The sequence below is a fragment of the Aotus nancymaae genome, unplaced genomic scaffold (assembly GCF_030222135.1).
Source record: "Aotus nancymaae isolate 86718 unplaced genomic scaffold, 86718_ANA_hifiasm-v0.15.2.pri h1tg000007l, whole genome shotgun sequence".
In the NCBI taxonomy this organism is placed as follows: domain Eukaryota; kingdom Metazoa; phylum Chordata; class Mammalia; order Primates; family Aotidae; genus Aotus; species Aotus nancymaae.
Window position 1 is genome coordinate 15,718,741 of NW_026988418.1, and position 21,461 is coordinate 15,740,201.

The 21,461-nt window shown below is 41.4% G+C and overlaps 2 protein-coding genes across 4 annotated transcripts in view; one reads left to right on the forward strand and one right to left on the reverse strand.

Moving 5' to 3' along the window:
- The window catches only part of ZFYVE9 (zinc finger FYVE-type containing 9), a 213,025-nt gene that overhangs the window by 182,799 nt on the left and 8,765 nt on the right, over window positions 1–21,461 (forward strand). For both annotated transcript variants that reach the window (XM_012434631.2, XM_012434632.2), the window contains 4 exons: window positions 7,805–7,955; window positions 11,662–11,742; window positions 15,511–15,673; window positions 18,592–18,697. In XM_012434631.2, the coding sequence (XP_012290054.2) occupies window positions 7,805–7,955; window positions 11,662–11,742; window positions 15,511–15,673; window positions 18,592–18,697 (501 nt within the window). The remainder of the gene's footprint in view (window positions 1–7,804; window positions 7,956–11,661; window positions 11,743–15,510; window positions 15,674–18,591; window positions 18,698–21,461) is intronic.
- Window positions 1–21,461, reverse strand: part of CC2D1B (coiled-coil and C2 domain containing 1B) — a 47,374-nt gene that overhangs the window by 3,693 nt on the left and 22,220 nt on the right. Inside the window, exons 25-26 of one of the 2 annotated variants that reach the window (XR_010341180.1) lie at window positions 19,541–19,661; window positions 4,376–4,448 (exon numbers count right to left, since the gene is read on the reverse strand). Coding sequence is in view for 1 of the 2 variants with exons in the window: in XM_064372345.1 (XP_064228415.1) it covers window positions 19,578–19,661 (84 nt within the window). In the remaining variant the exon portion in view is untranslated. Of the gene's footprint in view, window positions 1–2,353; window positions 4,449–19,540; window positions 19,662–21,461 lie in introns of those variants that run through there. The other variant, XM_064372345.1, reaches the window with a different exon arrangement.

Sequence of the window (21,461 nt, forward strand, 5' to 3'; positions counted from 1 at the left end):
GTGTCATTGTTTTTCTCCTCCATTTTCTTGCTGTTCTTTATTTCTCTAACATGCACAGGGTGATGGATATGAATCCTGTCCTCCTCTGAATTGTGAGCCCCTTGAGGGCAGAGAGTATCTTTGATGCTTTCCTGTATCCTTGTTGTAGTTGTTCATTTTCATAGATTTTCCACACCTTTGCACTGGATCTTCCTACCTAAAGCCTCTCTTAATCACCTGATAATATTTATAGAATTTAATCACTAAAACTTATTTTATTTGGCCGAGTACAGTGGCTCATGCCTGTCATTCCAGCACTTTGAGAAGCCGAGGAGGGAGGATCACTTTAGCCCCAAGATTTGAGACCAGCCTTGGCAACATAGTAAGAAAGACCCCGTCCGTACAAAATTAAAAATAAAAGAATTAGCCAGGTGTGGTGGCACATAGCTATAGTACCGACTGTTTGGGAGGCTGAGGTGGGAGGATCACCTGAGCCCCAGAGGTCAAGGCTGCAGTGAGCGGTGATCATGCCACTGCACTCCAGCCTGGGCAAGAAAGCAAGACTCTGTCTCAGAAATGAAAACAAAAACAGAAACTTAGTTTATTAAATACCCAATCCATATGACACTAATTACAAGTGAACCAAGATCTTGTTAAAAATATCATGCTAACCACATTAACTCTCAGTATAGTTTTATGACTATTACAAACCATCCAAATCTATTCTTACTTATTTGGTTTACTAATCAGTATATTCAGCAAGTATTTATGGAGTGCCTACCATGACAAAGGCCCTATGCTAAGCCTAACACATATACAAATTGTAGCTGTTCCTCAAGGCCCTGCTTAAATTCCTCTAGAAATCCTTTCCATTTCAAATAGAAAGGCTAAATAAACTGTCATTTTTGAAACATGAGATCTCAGGAAGTTGAAGTACATGGTGTGTTAACTCGAAGATGGATTAGATATTATACCTCCTCACCCACTTCTGCAGCACAATCATTCATAGAACTATATTCTTTTAATTGACTCCTGTGATTTTCAGTGACTCCAAGGGTGGGAAACACAGGAAGGTAAAGCTCATGCTGTTCCACTTGATGTGTTAAAATGGTTCTTTCGAGATAGTACTCCTGTGGCATTTAGCTCAGCCTGCTCAGTGCCTGGCTCATGGTTGGTGCTATACAGATGTTACCTACTTTGCACATTCCGTTGTTACAGCAATTGTTTCTCTGCCTTTTACTGGTATGCCATTCTCAATAATTTGTAAACTTTTAGGAAAAGTCCTTAATTTCATTATCTTATAAGAGGTATAAGAGGTACTTGGTTGAATTATTTGCTGCTGATTTTAAGGTTGCTTTAAGGTTCAGTAGGCAGGGTAGGGAAGATGAGCATACAAATTTTATTTAACAGTCAATACTTATTATATGTTTGGTGCTGTCCTAAGCACTTTGTAAACATTAATTTATCTAACTCTCATAATTCTATGAAATAGTTACTTTTATTATCCCATTTTATAGAAGAGGTTCCTGGGAATAAGTTTACTGAAGGCACACGGTTACTAGCAAAGCCAGTATTCAAATACTGTTGGTTGAAGTTCAGGCATGGTGGCTTATGCCTGTAATCCCAGCACTTTGGGAGGCCAAGGTGGGTAGATCACTTGAGGTCAGGAGTTCGAGACCCCCCTGACCAACATGGTGAAACCCCTTCTCTACTAAATAATAATAATAAAAAAAAATTAGCCAGGTGTGATGGCACATGCTTGTAATCCCAGTTACTTGGGAGGCTGAGGCAGGAGAATCGCTTGAACCCAGGAGGCAGAGGTTGCAGTGAGCTGAGATTGTGCCATTGCACTCCAGCCTGGGCAACAAGAGTGAAACTCTATCTCTAAACAAAACAAAAATATGGTTAGTCTTGCAATTAAGCATTATTCAAGGTTGAATGTGGTAATGGCATATGAAAAATACAGAGAATGTGCTATGGCATTTCAAAGAAGGGAATGGTCACATTAATGTCTCATTGGAGGGTTAAAGAAGTCTTCATGCTGGCCAGGCGCAGTAGCTCATGCCTATAATCCCAGCACTTTGGGAGGCCAAGGCAGGTGGATCACAAGGTCAGGAGTTCGAGACCAGCCTGGCCAATATGGTAAAACCCCGTCTCTACTAAATAAAATAAGCTGGGCGTGGTGGCACATGCCTGTAGTTTTAGCTACTCAGGACGCTGAGGCAGAAGAAGCGCTTGGACCCGGGAGGCAGAGGTTACAGTGAGTTGAGATTGTGCCTCTGTACTCCAACCTGGGCAACAGAGGGAGACTCCATCTCAAAAAAAAAAAAAAAAAAAAAGTCTTCCTGCTGGAATTGGCATTTTCAGGGGACAACTTTTTCAGGTGCTTAGATATGGACGAAGAATAGAGAAGCTAGGCCAGGTGCGATGCTCACACGTGTAATCCCAGCACTTTCTACTTTGGGAGGCCAAGGTGGGCAGATCACTTGAGATCAGGAGTTTGAGACTAGCCTGGCCAACATGGTCAAACTCCATCTCTACTAAAAATACAAAGAATTAGATGGGTGTGATGGCGGGTGCCTGTAGTCCCAGCTACTTGGGAGGCAGAGATAGCAGTGAGCCAGGACCACACCACTGCACTCCAGCCTGGGCAACAGAGCAAGACTCTGTCTCAAAAAAACAAAAGAAAAGAAAAAAAAGAAAAACCAAACAACAACAACAAAAAGAAAATAGTAATATAAAGCCTCGGGGATGGGAAATGGTAGTCCCTCAGGAAGTAGTCCTGCCTGTAAGCAGCATGTAAGGTTACTGTAGGCAGGAGGCAAGACAGGAGAGCTGATTTGGAGTTAGAGTATAGGAACCTTGAGATTCTGAATGGAGGAGAAGCTGGAGAAAATGTGATGTAGAGCTGTGCTTTGATAAATATGGAAACATTGTATGTGATGAATCAGAACTGATAGGGATTGACTGTAGGAAAACCAGTTATAAGATCATTATGTCCAGAAAAGAGGCAATTAAGCCATGAACTGTGGTGAAGATATGTATAGATACAAGAAACATTTGAGAATTTGAATTGACAGTGGAATAGCACAACCAAAATGGATAGACAAGTGTTTATATCATTATATGACAAGTGTAAATTTATTTTATGGTCAGTAAGGTCCTTTGATTATCTTGGAAACTCTGCTCTTATTGTAACTGAGCATTATTTTAAGAGAAATAAAATATATTCATTTATCTCTAAAGAAATAAATTTCTTTCATTGGACTTGTAATTTACATCCAAGGAGATGATTTCCTTTGAGGCCAGCTAATTTATTCAGAATGTCTGGATTGAAAATGTTTCTTAGTCTGCTTAGTGTAGACAAAATTAGAAACCACTTTAGCCTAATGATTTGGAAGAAATGATTTCTTTAAAATTGTGATCATCTCAGTTTCTTTCATGTGATACAAATGTAAATTGCAAATGAGAACCTAAATATGTCTGTCAGTTGGCTTTGCTAAGCAGAAATCTTCTAGCTGACTCATCCTGTTTGCAGAAGAATTATTTCAAAGTAACCTTTGGAAAACCCTGGTAGAAGTGGTTTGGATTAGTGAGATTGATAAATGTCAGTGTAAGAGGAGTATTCAGTTATAGTTTGGATACCTCTGGTGCTTTGCAAGAGTTATAACAAAGTAAAGCCAAGAGATGATGATGCCTTGGAGTTGTATTGATACAATACGTAGTAATAAATTTAACCAAAGAAGTAAAAGACTTGGACCCTGAAAACTGCAAACATTGCTGAAAAAAGACCTATATAAATGGAAAGACATTTCACGGATTGGAAGACTTAATATTGTTAAGATGCCAATACTAAAAGTGATCTACAGATTCACTGTAAGCCTTATCAAAATTTCAATGACCTTTTTGCAGAAATGGAGAAGTCAATATTCAAATTCATTTGGAATTGTAAGGGGCCCGGAATAGCCCTTTATGGATGTTCTTGAAAAAGAACAAAATTGGAGGATTTATACTTCTCAATTTTAAAACTTACCCTTATCTCACACTATATATAAAAACTAACTTAAAACAACCAACAAACTAAATATAAGAGCTAAAACCATAAAGCTAATAGACAAAAACATAGAAGTAATTCTTCATGACATTGGATTTGGTATTGAATTCTTAGATATGACACCAAAAGCATAAGCAACAAAATAAAAAAATAGATGAATTGGATTTAATAAAAATTAACAACTTTTGTGCATCTAAGGACATTATCAAAATGAAAAGACAACCTACAAAATGGGAGAAAATATTTTCAAACCCATATCTCTGATAAGGGTCTAGTATCCAGAATATATAAAGAGCTCTTACATGTCAACAGCAAAGACAGTGAGGCAAAGTGGGTATGTACCTGTAGTTCCAGCTACTCTGGAGGTTAAGGTGGGAGGATCAAGGCCAGTCTGGGTAACATAGTAAAACTGTCTCTAAAAACAAGAAAAGATAGTGCAGTTTAAAAAAATGGGTAAAGGACTTGAATAGACATTTCAGAAAAGAATCACATGAAAAGATGCTCAACCTCATTAGTCATTATTGGAATGCAAATCAAAACCACAATGAGATACCACTTTACACCAACTAGATTTTTTTTTTTTCTTTTAAAAAGGAAAATAGGCTGGGCGTGGTGGCTCACGCCTGTAATCCAAGCACTTTGGAGGCCAAGGCGGGCTGATCACCTGAGGTCGGGAGTTCAAGACCAGCCTGACCAACATTGTGAAACCCCGTCTTTAGAAAAAAAAAAAAAAAAGAAAAATAATGAGTGTTGGTGAGGATGTAAAAAAATTGGAACCCTTGTACATGGCTGGTTAGAAATGTAAAATGTTTCAGCCACTATAAAAAAACCAGTTTGGTACCTTCTCAAAAAGTTCAACATAGATTACCATATGACCCTGCAATTCTGCCCCAAAGTATATGCCCAAAAGAATTGAAAACAAGGTACTCCAACAAGTACATGTATGCACATGTTCATAATAGCACTATTAAAAATAGGTGAAAGGTCGAAACAGCTCCAATGTCTATCAGCAGATGAATGGATAAACAAATTCAGGTATATACATACAATAGAATATTTTTCCACCATAAAACAGAATGAAGTATTAATAAGTGCTACATTGCGGGTGAGCTTTCAAAACTTTATGCCAAGTGAAAGAAGCCGGACACAATTGTCACGTGTGATATAGTTCCATTTACATGAAATATTCAGAACAGATAAATATATAGAGACAATGCAGATGGTGGTAGGGGGCAAATAGGGCACTGTGGTACTGTTACTGGAAAGGTATTCAGGTCTAGACCCCAAGAGAGGATTCTTGGATCTCACGCAGCTGAGTCCATAAAGGGAAAGCAAGTTTATTAAGAAAGTAGAGGAATAGGCCAAGCACAGTGGCTCATGCTTGTAATCCTAATACTTTGAGAGGCTCAGAGGATCACGGGAGGTCAGGAGTTTGAAACCAGCCTGGCCAACATGATGAAACTCCATCTCTACTAAAAATACAAAAGAAATTAACTGGGTGTCATTGTGGCTCCCTGTAATTCCAGCTACTTGGGAGGCCGAGGCAAGAGAGTCGATTGAACCTAGGAGGCAAAGGTAGTGAGCCGAGATCACGTCATTGCACTCCAGCCTGGGCGACAAGAGTGAAACTCCACCTCAAAAAAAAAAAAAGTAAAGGAATAAAAGAATGATTGCTCCATAGGCAAAGCAGTGTCATGGGCTGCTTGACTGAGTATACTTAAGGTATTGCGGTATTTCTTTTTTTTTTTTTGAGATGGAGTTTCGCTCTTGTCGCCCAGGCTGAAGTGCAATGGCACCATCTCGGTTCACTGCAACCTCCGCCTCCCAGGTTCAAGCGATTCTTCTGCTGCAACTTCCGCCTTCTGAGTTCAACTGATTCTCCTGCCTCACCCTCCCGAGTAGCTGGGATTACAGGCATACGCCACCACGCCCAGCTAATTTTGTATTTTTAGTAGAGATAGGGTTTCTCCATGTTGGTTAGGCTGGTCTTGAACTCCTGACCTCAGGTGATCTACCTGCCTCGGCCTCCCAAAGTGCTGGGATTACAGGTGTAAGCTACAGTGCCCAGCCTGGTATTTCTTGATTATATGCTGAACAAAGTGTTTTCTGGGAAAGGGATGGGGAACTCATGGAACTGAGGGTTCCTCCCCTTTTTAGACCATATAGGGTAACTTCCTGACATTTCCATGGCATTTGTAAACTGTCATGCGTGAGTGGGAGTGTTCTTTAGCATGCTGATATATTATAATTAGCAGGCAATGAGCAGTGAGGGCCACTAGTGGTCATTTTCATCACCATCTTGGTTTTGGCGGGTTTTGGCCAGCTTCTTTATGGCACTCTGTTTTTATCAGTGGGGTCTTTGTGACCTGTATCTTGTGCTGACCTATCTCATCCCAACTAAGAATGCCCAACCTCCTGGGATGTAGCCCAGCAGATCTCAGCCTCATTTTACCCAACCCCTGTTCAAGATGGAGTCGAACAACTCTGACAGCACTACAACTTATTTTTTTCCAAGATGGAGGCTCTCTGTGTTACCCAGGCTAGAGTGCAGAAGCTCAATTTTGGCTCACTGCAACCTCCACCTCTTGGGTTCAAGTGATTCTCCTGCCTCAGCCTCCTGAGTAGCTGGAATTACAGGTGCCTGCCATCACACCCTGGTAATTTTTTTGTACTTTTAGTAGAGATGGGTTTTCACCATGTTGGCCAGGCTGGTCTTAAAGTTCTGACCTCAAGTGATCCACCCACCTTGGCCTCCTAAAGTGCTGGGATTACAGATGTGAGCTACCGCGCCTGGACTGTAGCACTACAACTTATAGGAGAAAGAGGGGAGTAAAACAAAATAAGTTTCCAATTAGATTTTTAAAGCCTCGATTTAAAGGATTAGATCAGAAAGTTGGACAAATGGGATGACATGAAGGAAAAAAAAGGGAAATAAAAACAAATTATCATTAACCCAGAGCTGGGCTAGGTGGCATGTGCCTATAATCCCAGCTACTCAAGAGACTGAGGTGGGAGGATCACCTGAGCCCAGGAGCTTGAATCCAGCCTGGACAACATAGTGAGACTCCCATCTCTTAAAAAAAAAAATGGTGTCAAACTCTTTATGGAAATAAAATAACAACAACAAAAAATTATCATTAGCCTGTTTCAGCCAGGGGCTGGAGGTGAGTTCTTACTACATGCAAAGAAGTGGCCTATGAATTTTTTTTTTTATTAGGTCAGAATTATTATGTTAAATCTTTTGATAAGAATAAATCAAAATATTAGTAACTAATTTCATTGAAGATCTCAAACATAAGTATTAAAATTAAGAAACAATGCATTTCATATATTTTTAGAGGGAAGGTTCACTCCTTTGGAAGTTGATAAAGAGAGCAGATGCACTTAAATATGGGACATTCTTTTGAACTTAGAATTTCAGATTATCCTCAGAGAATCCAGTAAATAGGAGAAACTACAATTAGCTAAACTAATTTTAGTTACTTGAGTTCAGTGCAGCAATAAAAGGACAAAAAATGAATGCAAAATGTGTCATGTGCTTATTAGGTCATAGTACAAATCAGTTATAAAATATACAAGGAATTTTTGTATACGTTGATTTGTTAATGGTGACTGATTTTTTACTTTATTTTCAATATTTGGTAACCCCTTTGTCACTTTAATGTGTAGTATTATTCTGTTAGTTTTGTTTTTGAGAAGATGGAGTTGCACCATGTCAGACAGAAAAATGCTCATTCTTGTCAGAATAAGGTTGTCTCTCTTCAATTGCAGATGATGAAAGCCATGAACAAGTCCAATGAGCATGTCCTGGCAGGAGGTGCCTGCTTCAATGAAAAGGCAGATTCTCATCTTGTGTGCGTGCAGAATGATGATGGAAACTATCAGACCCAGGCTATCAGTATTCACAATCAGCCCAGAAAAGGTGAGCATTTGAGGATAATGGAAGATTATACTGGACTTGGACAGTTAGATACCTCAGTCCTGTAACACTCACTTTCTAGGTAGGTGACCACAAACAAATTAATTAACCTTTCCAACAATATTCTTCAGGATTATGTTGACTCCCCAAGTGGCCAGACTCAGAATTGCAAATGGGATATCTGTTATTGAGGGAAATATTGTGAAAATATGCCCGTAGGATATTGACAGGGCCAGCACTGGCATTTGAAGGTAAGAGTAGGCCCCATAATGAGAGTATGTTTAGGTAAATTTGAAGCTTGTTGGATGGTATTTCCACAGAATGCTAATTAATATGTTGATAGGATTCTGAAGGACGAGGGTTCAGTGCTATTCAGAATGTGGTCTCCACACCCCAGATTTGCTAATCAATATTTGCATTTTAACAAGATGTCTGTGTGATTCAAATGCACATTCGACTTTGAGAAGCACTGCTTAAGGGGCATTACCCAAAGTGTTTTCTCAGGCTCTATTCTGTTAAAAACTGTTCACATGAAGGCCGGGCGCGGTGGCTCACGCCTATAATCCCAGCACTTTGGGAGGCCGAGGCGGGTGGATCACGAGGTCAAGACATCGAGACCATCCTGGTCAACATGGTGAAACCCCGTCTCTACTAAAAATACGAAAAATTAGCTGGGCATGGTGGCGCGCGCCTGTAGTCCCAGCTACTCGGGAGGCTGAGGCAGGAGAATTGCTTGAACCCAGGAGGCGGAGGTTGCAGTGAGCCGAGATCGCGCCATTGCACTCCAGCCTGGGTAATAAGAGCATAACTCCGACTCAAAAAAAAAAAAAAGTTCACATGAAAAAAATAAGTCTTGTTTAATACATTTAATCAAAGAAATCCTGTGTTTGGCCAGCCTCCGTGGCTCACGCCTGTAATCCCAGAACTTTGGGAGGCTGAGGCAAGAGCATCATTTGAGCTAAGGAGTTCAAGACAAGCCTGGAAAACATAGCAAGATCCTGTCTCTTAAAAAAAAGAGCCAGGCACGGTGGCTCACACCTGTGATCTCACCATTTTTGGAGGCCGAAGCGGATCACCTGAGATCAGGAGTTAGAGACCAGCCTGACCAACATGGTGAAACCCCATCTCTACCAAAAATACAAAAAAAATTAGCTGAGTTTGTTGGCACATGCCTCTAATCCCAGCTACTCGGGAGGCTGAGGCAGGAGAATTGCTTGAACTTGGGAGGTGGAGGTTGCAGTGAGCCAAGCTTGCACCATTGCACTTCAGCTTGGGCAACAAGAGCAAAACTCCGTCTCAAAAAAAAAAAAAAAGAACAAACCCTGTGTGCTAAACGAGTTTAAACAGGCTCCTGTACTATGGGACTTTTTAGACCCAACAAGGTGATGTGTAATCTAATTTTTCAAAAGGAAGATAGCATCTAGCTATTCCCAAATTTATTTGACTACAAGTCTTTTTTTCCTCAGAGTTTCTCCAAAACTAGCATTCCTTCGTATGTTTTGTGAAACATTTGTCTAGTAGGCATACAGTAGGTCACTCTTCAAGATGTAGGTAGGTAGATAGGTAGATATTTTGAGACAATCTCATATAGATAGATGATAGATAGGTAGGTAGGCAGGCAGGCAGGCAGGCAGGCAGATAGATAGATAGATAGATAGATAGATAATTTTGAGACAGTGTCTTGCTCTATCGCCCAGGCTGCAGTGCAGTAGTGTGATCTCAGCTCACTACAACCTCTGCCTCCTAGGTTGAAGCAATTCTGCCTCGGCTGGGATTACAGGCGTGCACCACCACGCCTGGCTAATTTTTAGATTTTTAGTGGAGACAGAGTTTTACCATGTTGGCCAGGCTGGTCTCGAACTCTTGGTCTCAAGTGAATCCGCCTGCCTTGGCTTCAATGCTGGGATTGCAGGTGTGAGCCACCACAACTGGCCAATGTATTTTTAAAATCAATTGTTTAGTAAAGGTATAAAAGGTATTTAGCAAATGTATATTCAAATGCAGTATCCAAAATAAGGTGTTAAGGATACAATGCTCCCTACTAGTCATATCATATCTAGAATATTCAAATAAGTTCTGTATATCATTAAGTATAGTCATAAAACTAGAGGGTCTCCAGAGGATGATTCAAGACCTGTGAGAAATCTAGAACCTAGTTCAAAGGAAGCCTTCTTGAATAAAGTATGAATGTTTAACCTGGAAAGGTAGATATTAGAACAGGATGGAAAAATAGCCATATCTATTCTTACAGTGTTTGATTATGTGGAGATAAGGCTGAACTTTTTCTCTATAGGTTCAAAAGGCCAGAACCAGCACCAGTGGGTGAAAGTTACAGGGAGCCAGATTTGAGCTCAATTTGAGAGCACAGTGTATAACCTGGAAGTTATCCAGAGGTAGTATGGGTTGCCTTGTGTGATTGTTGGCTCCTGTCACTAGGAGTCTAACAAAGGCTGGATGACCACATCTTAAAAGTATTGCGGGGCCAGTGGGTAGGAAGTTGGATTAGTCCAGTTCAGTTTAAGTAAGATGTGGAAAAATAAGGACAGTAGTACAGTGAAGTTTCTATAAAGCTAAATGTAACTTTTTTTTTCTTTTCTTTTTCTTTTTTTTTTTTTTAAAGATGGGGTTTCACCATGATGGCCAGGCTGGTCTTGAACTCCTGACCTCAGGTGATCCACCCACCTTGGCCTCCCAAAGTGCTAGGATTACAGGCGTGAGCCACTGCACCCGGCCACTTTTTTTTTTCTTTTATGAAGAGATAGTGGTAATAAGAGTTTGTCTTTTAAATGGATGCTTTTTTAAAAAAAAAAAACAACTCTACTTGGCAGATAAAATAGTTGGCAACCATATTTCCATCTTCAGAATATATTTGATCTTTAAAAAATCTGAAAATCAATGGATTAGATTGAGGGTGGCAAACTTTTTTTGCAAAGGGCCAGGTGATAAATATTTTAGATTTTGCAAGCCTGTGGTTTTTGTCAACAATTATTCAACTTTAGCATTTTAGTGCAAAAACTACCATAGATAATAAGTAAATAAATGGACATGGCTATGTTCCATTAAAATTTTATTTATAAAAACAGGCTGGAGGCCAAGCAGGCTATAGCTTGCCAACCCCTGGCCTCAACCATTAAGATTCCTTTTCTTGTAAGATACTTGGATTCTTTTTTTTTTTTTTTTTTTGAGACGGAGTCTTTCTCTGTTGCTTGGGCTGGAATGCAGTGGTGCAATCTCAGCTCATTGCAACCTCTGCCTCCTGGATTCAAGTGATTCTCCTGCCTCAGCTTCCCAAGTAGCTGGGATTACAGGCACGCGCCACCATGTTCAGCTAATTTTTGTATTTTTAGTGGAGATGGGTTTTTCACCATGTTGGTCAAGCTGGTCTCGAACTCCTGACCTTGTGATCTACCCGCTTTGGCCTCCCAAAATGCTGGTATTACAGGCGTGAGCCACCGGGCCTAGCCACTTGGATTCTTAATTAGAGGAAGAACAAAACAAAATGGAGGAGCATATCTTAAAACCTTATTCCCAAAGCTATTGTAAGCAACAGAATTATTGGCTACATGTTTATTGTGGAATATAGATTTGATTTTTTTAATTTTCTGTATGATGATGGTTGGAATTCTCAACTTCTGAATATTTTGCTGTTGTTTTCAATCCCTCCAGCATAGGGTCTGTCTTCACTAAACTATTTCTATTGCTGTTTTAGTGACTGGTGCCAGTTTCTTTGTGTTCAGTGGTGCTCTGAAATCCTCTTCTGGATACCTTGCCAAGTCCAGTATTGTGGAAGGTAAAGAATGAAGTATTCAATCCTCATAATAACGATTGAACATAAAGGGAATCCTTGACATTTCTACTGTAGATGTCTCACTCCTACTATTTATTCAGTAGCATCTCTTCAGCAAATTAAAACCACCATGAGAGTGCTTAGTTCTATAAAGAAAGGAGTAAGTGGTAGGGATACCCTGTGACAGTGACATTAAAACTAGGAGATGGCCTTTCAGAGCTCTGGGATAAGGTACCTGAGGGCATGTAGACTAAGTTCAAATATATCATTGGGTGCAAATATTAATATGTAAGTGTATAGATGAAAGTCTCTCCTGTCCACAAGAATGTTGTGGTCATCATTTAGGGTACAAAATGGGATGTGCTTTCTGCTAATTTGCTATCATTACACATGATACGTATGTTGACAAAAGTTAATTAAACTAAAGGCTAATTGGCACACTGTTTATTTTCTTTGTTGATTATTCATTGCGTTTTGATCTGGTTACTCTTATTTCATAACAGATGGCTTAAAACAACCATTTTATGCTTACTAATCCTCTGGGTCAGGAATCTTGATAGGGCAATGCAGGGATGGCTTAACCCTGTTTCATGATGTTTGGAGTCTTAGTTGGGATGACTTGAAGTTATTTGATGACTGGGAGCTAGAATTATATGAAGGTTTGTTCACACACACAACTGAGACCTGGCTTGGGATGATTTAAAGACTAGGAGTGGTGACTGGAGTACTTACATGGGGAATCCTTAACATGGCTTGGTAGCATTGGGATAGCTGGACTTCTGACATGGTGGTTCAAGACTCCAAACATGAATGTTCAGCAACAAGGTAGAAGCTGCATTGCCTTTTGTGACCCATCCTTAAAAGTCATATTTTGTCATTTCCACCATACTTTGGTGTTAGAAAAGGGAGAGGAATTAGACTTCACTTCTACATGAGAAAATGGGAAGACAGCATTGTAGAAAAATGAGATGGGAGATATGGCCATCTATGGAAAATATAGTCTACCTCACATGATGACAGGTTTACATTTTTACAGTAGCTCACTCCGAAGCCCTGTGTAAAAACAGTCCTTTCTTAGGGTGGATTCCAGTGTGTTAATTGAAATACATAGATAATGCTGGGTGTGGTGGCTCATGCCTGTAATCCCAGCACTTTGAGAGGCTGAGGTGGGCAGATCACGAGGTCAGGAGTTCGAGACCAGCCTGACCAACATGGTGAGACCCTGTCTCTACTAAATATACAAAAAATTAGCCGAGCATGGTGGAACGCACCTATAATCCTAGCTACTCAGGAGGCTGAGGCAGGAGAGTTGCTTAAACCCAGGAGGTGGAGGTTGCAGTGAGCCAAGATAGCGCCATTCTACTCCAGCCTGGGTGACAGAGCAAGACTCTCTAAAAAAAACAAAGAAAGAAGGCCGGGCGTGGTGGCTCACGCCTGTAATCCCAGCACTTTGGGAGGCCGGGGCGGGTGGATCACGAGGTCAAGAGATCGAGACCATCCTGGTCAACATGGTGAAACCCTGTCTGTACTAAAAATACAAAAAATTAGCTGGGTGTGGTGGTGTGTGCCTGTAATCCCAGCTACTCAGGAGGCTGAGGCAGGAGAATTGCCTGAACCCAGGAGGTGGAGGTTGCGGTGAGCCGATATCGCGCCATTGCACTCCAGCCTGGGTAACAAGAGCGAAACTCCATCTCAAAAAAGAAAGAAAGAAAGAAAGAAATACATAGATAATCTTACATATATTTATAGATACTGGCTTTGGTCTTCTTTTGGTAAATTTAATAAAACAGTGAGTGAAACGTAGAGTGCACTAATATTTTACAACTAAAATTTACAACTCTGACTACATAACAGAAACATGCCATTAAGAAATTGTTAGGAGGCCAGGCGCGGTGGGTCACGCCTGTAATCCTAGCACTTTGGGAGGCCGAGGTGGGTGGATCACCTGAGGTCAGGAGTTCAAGACCAGCCTGGCCATCATGGTGAAACCCCATCTTTAAAAAAGAAAGAAAGAAAGAAATTATTAGGAAATCTAAGAGGGTTTTTTTGGTTTTTGTTTTTGAGATGGAGTCTCACTGTGTAGCCCAGGCTGGAGTACAGTGGCACTATCTTAGCTCACTGCAACCTCCACCTCAAGCGATTCTCCTGCCTCAGCCTCCTGAGTAGCTGAGATGTAGCTGAGATTACAGTTGTGCGCCAACACATCCAGCTAATTTTTTTTTTTTTTGAGACTGAGTCTTTTGCTCTGTCGCCCTGGCTGGAGTGCAGTCGCACAATCTCAGCTCACTGCAACCTCCACCCCTCAGGTTCAAGCAATTCTTCTGCCTCAGCCTCCAGAATAGCTAGGATTATAGGTGCATGCTACCAAGCCTGGCTAATTTTTGTATTTTTTTAGTAGAGATGGGCTTTCTCCATGTTGGCTGGGCTGCTGTTGAATTCCTGACCTTGTGATCTGCCTGTCTCAGTCTCCCAAAGTGCTGAGATTACATGGCGAGCCACCTCGTCTGGCCTTTTTTTGTATTTTTAATAGAGATGGGGTTTACCATATTGGTCAGGCTGGTCTAAAATGCCTGACCTCAAATGTTCCACGAGCCTTGGCCTCCCAAAGTGCTGGGATTTCAGGTGTGAACCACCACACCCAGAAAATCTAGGAGTTAAACTGTCATTTGGTCAAAAGCAACTAATTAAAGCCTGTATGATCAAGTGTTGACTATAGTTGAAATTGTGACTTCACAAGGTGGTTTTAAAACACCCCTTAAATGTTGTTAAAGTGATAAAATGAGCCAGGTGTGGTGGCATGCACCTATAGTACCAGCTACTTCAGAGGCTGATGTGGGAGGACCCTGTGAGGCCAGGAGGGTGCAGTGTACTATGATCATTCCTGTGAATAGTACTGCATTCCAATCTGGGCAACCGTCGATAGATAGATGGATGGATAGAAAGACAGACAGACAGACAGACAGATAGATAGATAGTTAAGATAGACATAGATCCTTACCAATTCAAAGCAGTGTGTTTGAAAATTATGTGTTTATTGTCTGGGTTGGGAATTTCTTGGGTCTTGCATTTCGCTTGTGTGTTTCAGTGCAGCAGTTGGCTGCCTATTTATGAAATTTTTGAGACTGTTTAGAAATTATTTCATTGTCAATGAAGCAGAGTAATTTTTCAGCATGCGACAACTTTTACTCTCAATTTGAGTGTTTGCCTTCAACTCAGGCAGGTAGCAGCTGAAAAACAGTTGCCATCTGTTGGCTATATTGTAGCCCATATGAAACTCTGTGGTAGGTTTGCCTTACTGCTAGTCAATAAATGGATTTATCTCCAAGCCCACTACTATAATTTATTCAGTGATTTATTTAGCAAACATTTACTGGGCGTTCACTCTATGCCAGGCAGTCATAGTAAGGCGAGAGAGATGGAGATGCAAACAAATAAATATGATCAGAGGATGATAAATTGAGGAGCAAAAATAGGAACACAATGTTTGGTGTGTCCAATAGAAGAATTTGACTGTGTTTAAGTTTTCCCCTTAAGTAATCTCAGGAGAAATTCTTAGTCGTGTCTGAAGTGAAATCAACAAGTGTTTTAAGCAGAACCCATCTTGGCATTGCTTCTCACAATGCTTTCAGTAAGAGGTTCAGCTCAAAAAGCAAAACCTCTGTGTCAGCTTTGGAAAGCAGAGAAAAGGTTTACATTTAATTCAGAGGGATTTGCTAGATGCTAGGTGCTGTGTTTCATATGCCTCTCCTTTGGCTTTGTACTGATTCTTAGATGGCGTTATGGTCCAGATCACTGCAGAGAACATGGATTCCTTGAGGCAGGCACTGCGAGAGATGAAAGACTTCACCATCACCTGTGGGAAGGCAGATGCGGAGGATCCCCAGGAGCACATCCACATCCAGTGGGTGGATGATGACAAGAACGTTAGCAAGGGGTAAATGCAGCACACGTTCCCACTGTGGCTTTTAGCTGTAGGCTAAGCTCTGGGTTTTGTCTGCTGTCTGCACTAGTGTTTTATAGTTTTACTGAAAGCCCTGCCTAAGAGAAAGACTGCTTTAAATGCTTAACATAGAATTTTAAATTTCTGGTTTTGTAAGTTAGTTTCTGAAGGAGTTTCTATATGTATTTTTGAGAGGAGTTATGAGTAGCGGTGTCGATGAAACAAAAAAATCCCTCTATAGTTATTGAGATCACAATACCTGAGCCTTTTATGATTTACCAGTACTTTTTTGCCAACATTGTTTTGTTTGATATAATAACAGGTGTTGACATTTCCATTCTCTAAATGAGTAAACGAGTACCAAAAGGCTGAATAACTTGTCAGGTCTACACAGCTAGGAAGTGATAAGACTAGCTCTTAAAACCACCTTCGGGCCGGGCGCGGTGGCTCACGCCTGTAATCCCAGCACTTTGGGAGGCCGAGGCGGGTGGATCACGAGGTCAGGAGATCGAGACCATCCTGGTCAATATGGTGAAACCCCGTTTCTACTAAAAATACAAAAAAAATTAGCTGGGCACGGTGGCGCGTGCCTGTAATCCCAGCTACTCAGGAGGCTGAGGCAGGAGAATTGCCTGAATCCAGGAGGCGGAGGTTGCGGTGAGCCGAGATCGCACCATTGCACTCCAGCCTGGGTAACAAGAGCGAAACTCCGTCTCAAAAAAAAAAAAAACCTTCTTGGGTTTCAAATCCTGTATTCTTCCAGTGTTTTGGCAACTCTGATCTAATGGTTCAAGCCAAAACCTTGGAGACATCTTTGACAATTTTCTTTACCCCACATCCCTTTCTTTCTCTCATACCCAGACATTCAGGGACAAGCTGGAAAACATTGCATTTATACATTACAAACTGAACTTTGTATCCTTTCTCAAAGGATTCTAAACAACCAAGGTGCTCTTTTTTTTTTTTAACATTGTTATTTCATGAGTTGGAAATTAAACTTATATTCAACTAATTTTGAGTAAATGAAGTGAATGCCTGATATTGAAATTTAAGATTTGACTTCTTTTTTTTTTTTTGAGACGGAGTCTCGCTCTTGTTACCCAGTCTGGAGTGCAATGGTGCGATCTCGGCTCACCGCAACCTCCGCCTCCTGGGTTCAAGCAATTCTCCTGCCTCAGCCTCCTGAGTAGCTGGGATTACAGGCATGCGCTACCATGCCCAGCTAATTTTTTGTATTTTTAGTAGAGACGGGGTTTCACCATGTTGACCAGGATGGTCTCGATCTCTTGACCTCGTGATCCACCCGCCTCGGCCTCCCAAAGTGTTGGGATTACAGGCGTGAGCCACCGCGCCCGGCCCTAAGATTTGACTTCTAATACATAGAGATTCAAGAACATAAACAGGCTTGAAAATTCTTGGGGAAAGTTTAGAATCTTTGTGCCAATCATTTTGAATTCTCATCAGAATGAATGTGTATTTCCACATATTTACACTTGCTGTATTTCAGGGAGGAAATGCCTATCAGAGGTGGCCTTTCTATTCAGGAATCTAGTAGTGATAATTTAGCACTAAGGGGAATGTGTTATGACAGAAACATAGATACTTGTTTTCACCAGCACTGTCATAATTAGCAACTTGGTCAAATAATCCTTTTATTTTGGAGACAGCTGGAGTGCAGTGGTGTGATCTTGGCTCACTGGAACCTCTGCCTCCCAAGTTCAAGTGACTCTCCTGCCTCAGCCTCCCGAGTAGCTGAGATTATAGGCATGTGCCACCACGGCCAGTTGATTTTTGTATTTTTAGTAGAGACGGGGTTTCTCCATGTTGGTCAGGGTGGTCTCAAACTCCTGACCTCAGGTGATCCACCCACCTCAGCCTCCCAGAGTGCTGGGATTACAGGTGTGAGCCACCATGCCCGGCTAATTTTTTTGTATTTTTAGTAGAGGTGGGGTTTCGACATGTTGCCGAGGCTGGTCTTGAACTCCTGAGCTCAGACAGTCCACCCACCTTGGCCTCCCAAAGTGCTGGTATTACAGGCATGAGCGACTGTGCCCAGCAAATAATTCTTAATAAATATTTATTAGACTCCTAAGTTCCAAGCAGTGGGTCAGTAATGGGAATATAGCAAGCACATCGAAGTGAAAATATATTCCCTCCCCTTCCGAAGCTCATTTGTAAGTCAGGTATGCAAACATGAATAATATATCATGACGAGTATTATTACAGAGTCAGGAGCTGAGTGAAAACAAGATTGAGCGGGTAACCATGCATTCACTGAAAAGGAATCCTGGAAAAAGAGCAGGTTTAATTAATCAGTTTTTTTACATTAAAGAGAACTAGGCTAGTCGTGGTGGCTCATGCCTGTAATCCTACCGCTTTGGGAGGCCGAGGTGGGTGGATTGCCTGGACTCAGGAGTTCGAGACCAGCATGGGCAACACGGTGAAACCCTGTCTCTACTAAAAATACAAAAAATTAGCCGGGCATGGCAGCATGCACCTATAATCCCAACTACTCAGGAGGCTGAGGCAGGAGAATTGCTAGAACCCAGGAAGGAGAGGTGGCAGTGAGCTGAGATCGCGCCACTGCACGTTAGCTTGGGCAACAGAGCAAAACTCCATCTCTTAAAACAAAAAACAAAAAAAAACATTAAAGAGAACTGGCTCCTGGAAAAATGATTCCTTTTTCACATGTGTGTTCTTTGAATTATTTCAGTGCACAGATCCTTTCCCAAGAGCTCAGTTCATGTACTTTTTTATACAGTAGCTGCTTCTTGCTATGATGTACTGCAAAGGTGTGTTTAGCAAGGTACCCAGTGTAATTAGTAGGAACACTTCCGCAGCAAAACGTGATAGGAAAAATGGCTTTTCTAACTTTAAGAGCTGCTTCTATCTTTTCTTTGCGTCTATTTTAGTGTCGTAAGTCCTATAGATGGGAAGTCCATGGAGACTATAACAAATGTGAAGATATTCCATGGATCAGAATATAAAGCAAATGGAAAAGTCATCAGATGGACAGAGGTAAGGAAATGAAACTTGGCATCTTTGACCCACTTTGAGCACAAATTTTTGCTAGGCCAGGAGCCACATTCTGGCTTGACTCTGGAGGATAAGAAAAAAAAATCTCTGAGAAAAATGTTTCCCTTTTGTACTCCAATTCTCCGGGTCTATCTGAGATCACCAGGAAGAAATGGCACCAGTTGCAGCCTGCACCCATCTCATGTATCCTCCTTCCTGTGAACTAGCTTTTAGAGATTTATTTGCATTGGAACTCAAGAAGAGTACATCTCTGCGTGGTACATACCATCTTTGCAGTATTCTTCAGAAAGCTGGGTCAGTTACTCTGTACTTAAACTGTCTTAGATAACACGGTCTTTAAAACATAATTTATTTCACTAATAAGAAAACTAGGCCAGGCACAGTGGCTCATGCCTGTAATCCCAGCACTTTGGGAGGCTCAGGTGGGCAGATCACTTGAGGTCAGGAATTCAAGACCAGCCTGGGTAACATAGTGAAACCCCGTCTCTACTAAAAATACAAAAATTAGCTGAGGCATGGTGGTGCACACCTGTAGTCCCAGCTACTTGGGAGGCTGAAGCAGAAGAATTGCTAGAACCCAGGAGGCAGAGGTTATAGTGAGTCAAGATCACACCACTGTACCCCATGCAGCCTGGGAGACAGAGCAAGACTCCATCTCAAAAGAAAAAACAGCTGGGTGTTGTGGCTCATGCCTGTAATTCCAGATCTTGAGAGTCCAAGGTGGGTGGATCACAAGGTCAGGAGTTCAAGACCAGCCTGGCCAAGATGATGAAACCCTGTCTCTACTAAAAATACAAAAAATTAGCTGGGTATGGTGGCACGTACCTGTAATCCCGGCTACTTGGGAGGCTGAGGCGGAGAATTACTTAAACCTGGGAGGTGGAGGTTGCAGTGAGCTGAGATCGCGCCATTGCACTCCAGCCTGGGCAATAGAATGAGACTCCATCTAGAAAAAAAAAACTAAAGTTCAGAGACTCATTAACTTGCTCAAGATTACAAAGCAAATAAATAATGACAAAATCCTGATTCAAACCCAGATCTGGCCAACTCCTAAGCTCTTTCCCACTGCATTAATTTGCTCCTTAACTTGAAAGCTGTATTAGAGGCTCACCTGGGAATAAGAGGAGCAGGGCAGTGATCCTTTTTATATATACATATCATATAGATGAGAAAGTTTATTCTCTTCATCCCCCAGAGGTTGGAGGAAAAATAAAATTTCAAAAAAATTTTAAAAGTTTATTCTCAGTAAATCCCTTAATTACTTTTGAACCTCATGTATACTTATTTGTAAAATAAAGGATTATAAAATCTCTAGGATTCTTTTCAGCTTTGAGAGTCTTAATTAAAAAAAAAATTCTGTGACTTCAAGCTTTTCCATTTTACACAAAAGGAAACAGACCCAGGGTTGTTAAATCTCTTATTCAAGTTCATATTACTGGTTCCTTATAGCAGAGATTTGATCTGGTTCTCCAGTTCTGAGCAGTTGTCCTAAGGGATTCATCCTGCATAACAGACTCCATGTTTTCATATGAAGCTAAGAGATTTTAGTTACTTTCTATGTAATGATTTGTCCCTTTGACACATTTTGAGCAATACACAGTCTGGAACGTGAAAATACTTTATGGCTTATAAAGCAGTTTGTCCTCTGTTCCCTCCTTTTTGCTCCCCAGTAGCAGTGAGGTAGGCGAGCTGTCCATCCTATGATGCAAATGAGAAAACAGGCTCAGAGAGGTCATGTGACTAACTTTGTTACTGATGTTGGCTCATTAATGGCAGAGCAGGGGCCAGAGCTCAGGTCTTCTGACTCCCACTCTCACTTCATGCCACCACTCTCTAGTGCATCCAGGCACGAAGCTTCAGAGCTGCCTCCTTGGTAATCCTCTCAGTGTAAGCTCCTTATGGAGCAGTAAGCTAGGGTTGCTATATAGAAACGTCGTGTATTTGCATTTTTGTATCTTTTATATTTTGCCTTTTTTTTGTTTTTTGAGATGGAGTCTCGCTCTTGTCATCCAGGCTGGAGTGCAGTGGCATGATCTCAGCTCACTGCAACCTCCGCCTCCAGAGTTCAGGCAATTCTCCTGCCTCAGCCTCCTGAGTAGCTGGGACTATAGGCATTGCGCCACCATACCTGGCTAATTTTTGTATTTTTAGTAGAGATAGCATTTCAGCATGTTGGCCAGGCTAGTCTCAAACTCCTGACCTCATGATCCACTCACCTCAGCCTCCTGAAGTGCTGGAATTACAGGCATGAACCATGTGCCCGGCCTTATATTTTGCCTTTATATCATTTTATCTTCACAATAATCAGAGAAGTCAGGTGCTTTCCACTTCACAGAGACAAATTAATTATTAAGAAGTCCTCAGCCTGGCAAGTATGGGGAAACCCCATCTCTACTAAAAATACAAAAATTAGCCAGGCATGGTTACAAGCACCTGTAATCCCAGTTACTTGGGAAGCTGAGGCAGGAGAATCGCTTGAACCCAGGAGGCAGAGGTTGTAGTGGGCCAAGATCGTGCCGTTGCACTCCAACCTGGGCAACAGAGTGAGACTCTGTCTCAAAAAAAAAAAAAAAAAAAACAAGTCCTTTGGGCCAGGCATGGTGGCTCACGCCTATAATACCAGCACTTTGGGAGGCTGCGGTGGGTGGATCATCTGAGGTCAGGAGTTCGAGATCAACCTGGCTGATATGGTGAAACCCCATCTCTACTAAAAATACAAAAATTAGCTGGGAGTGGTAGTGTGCAC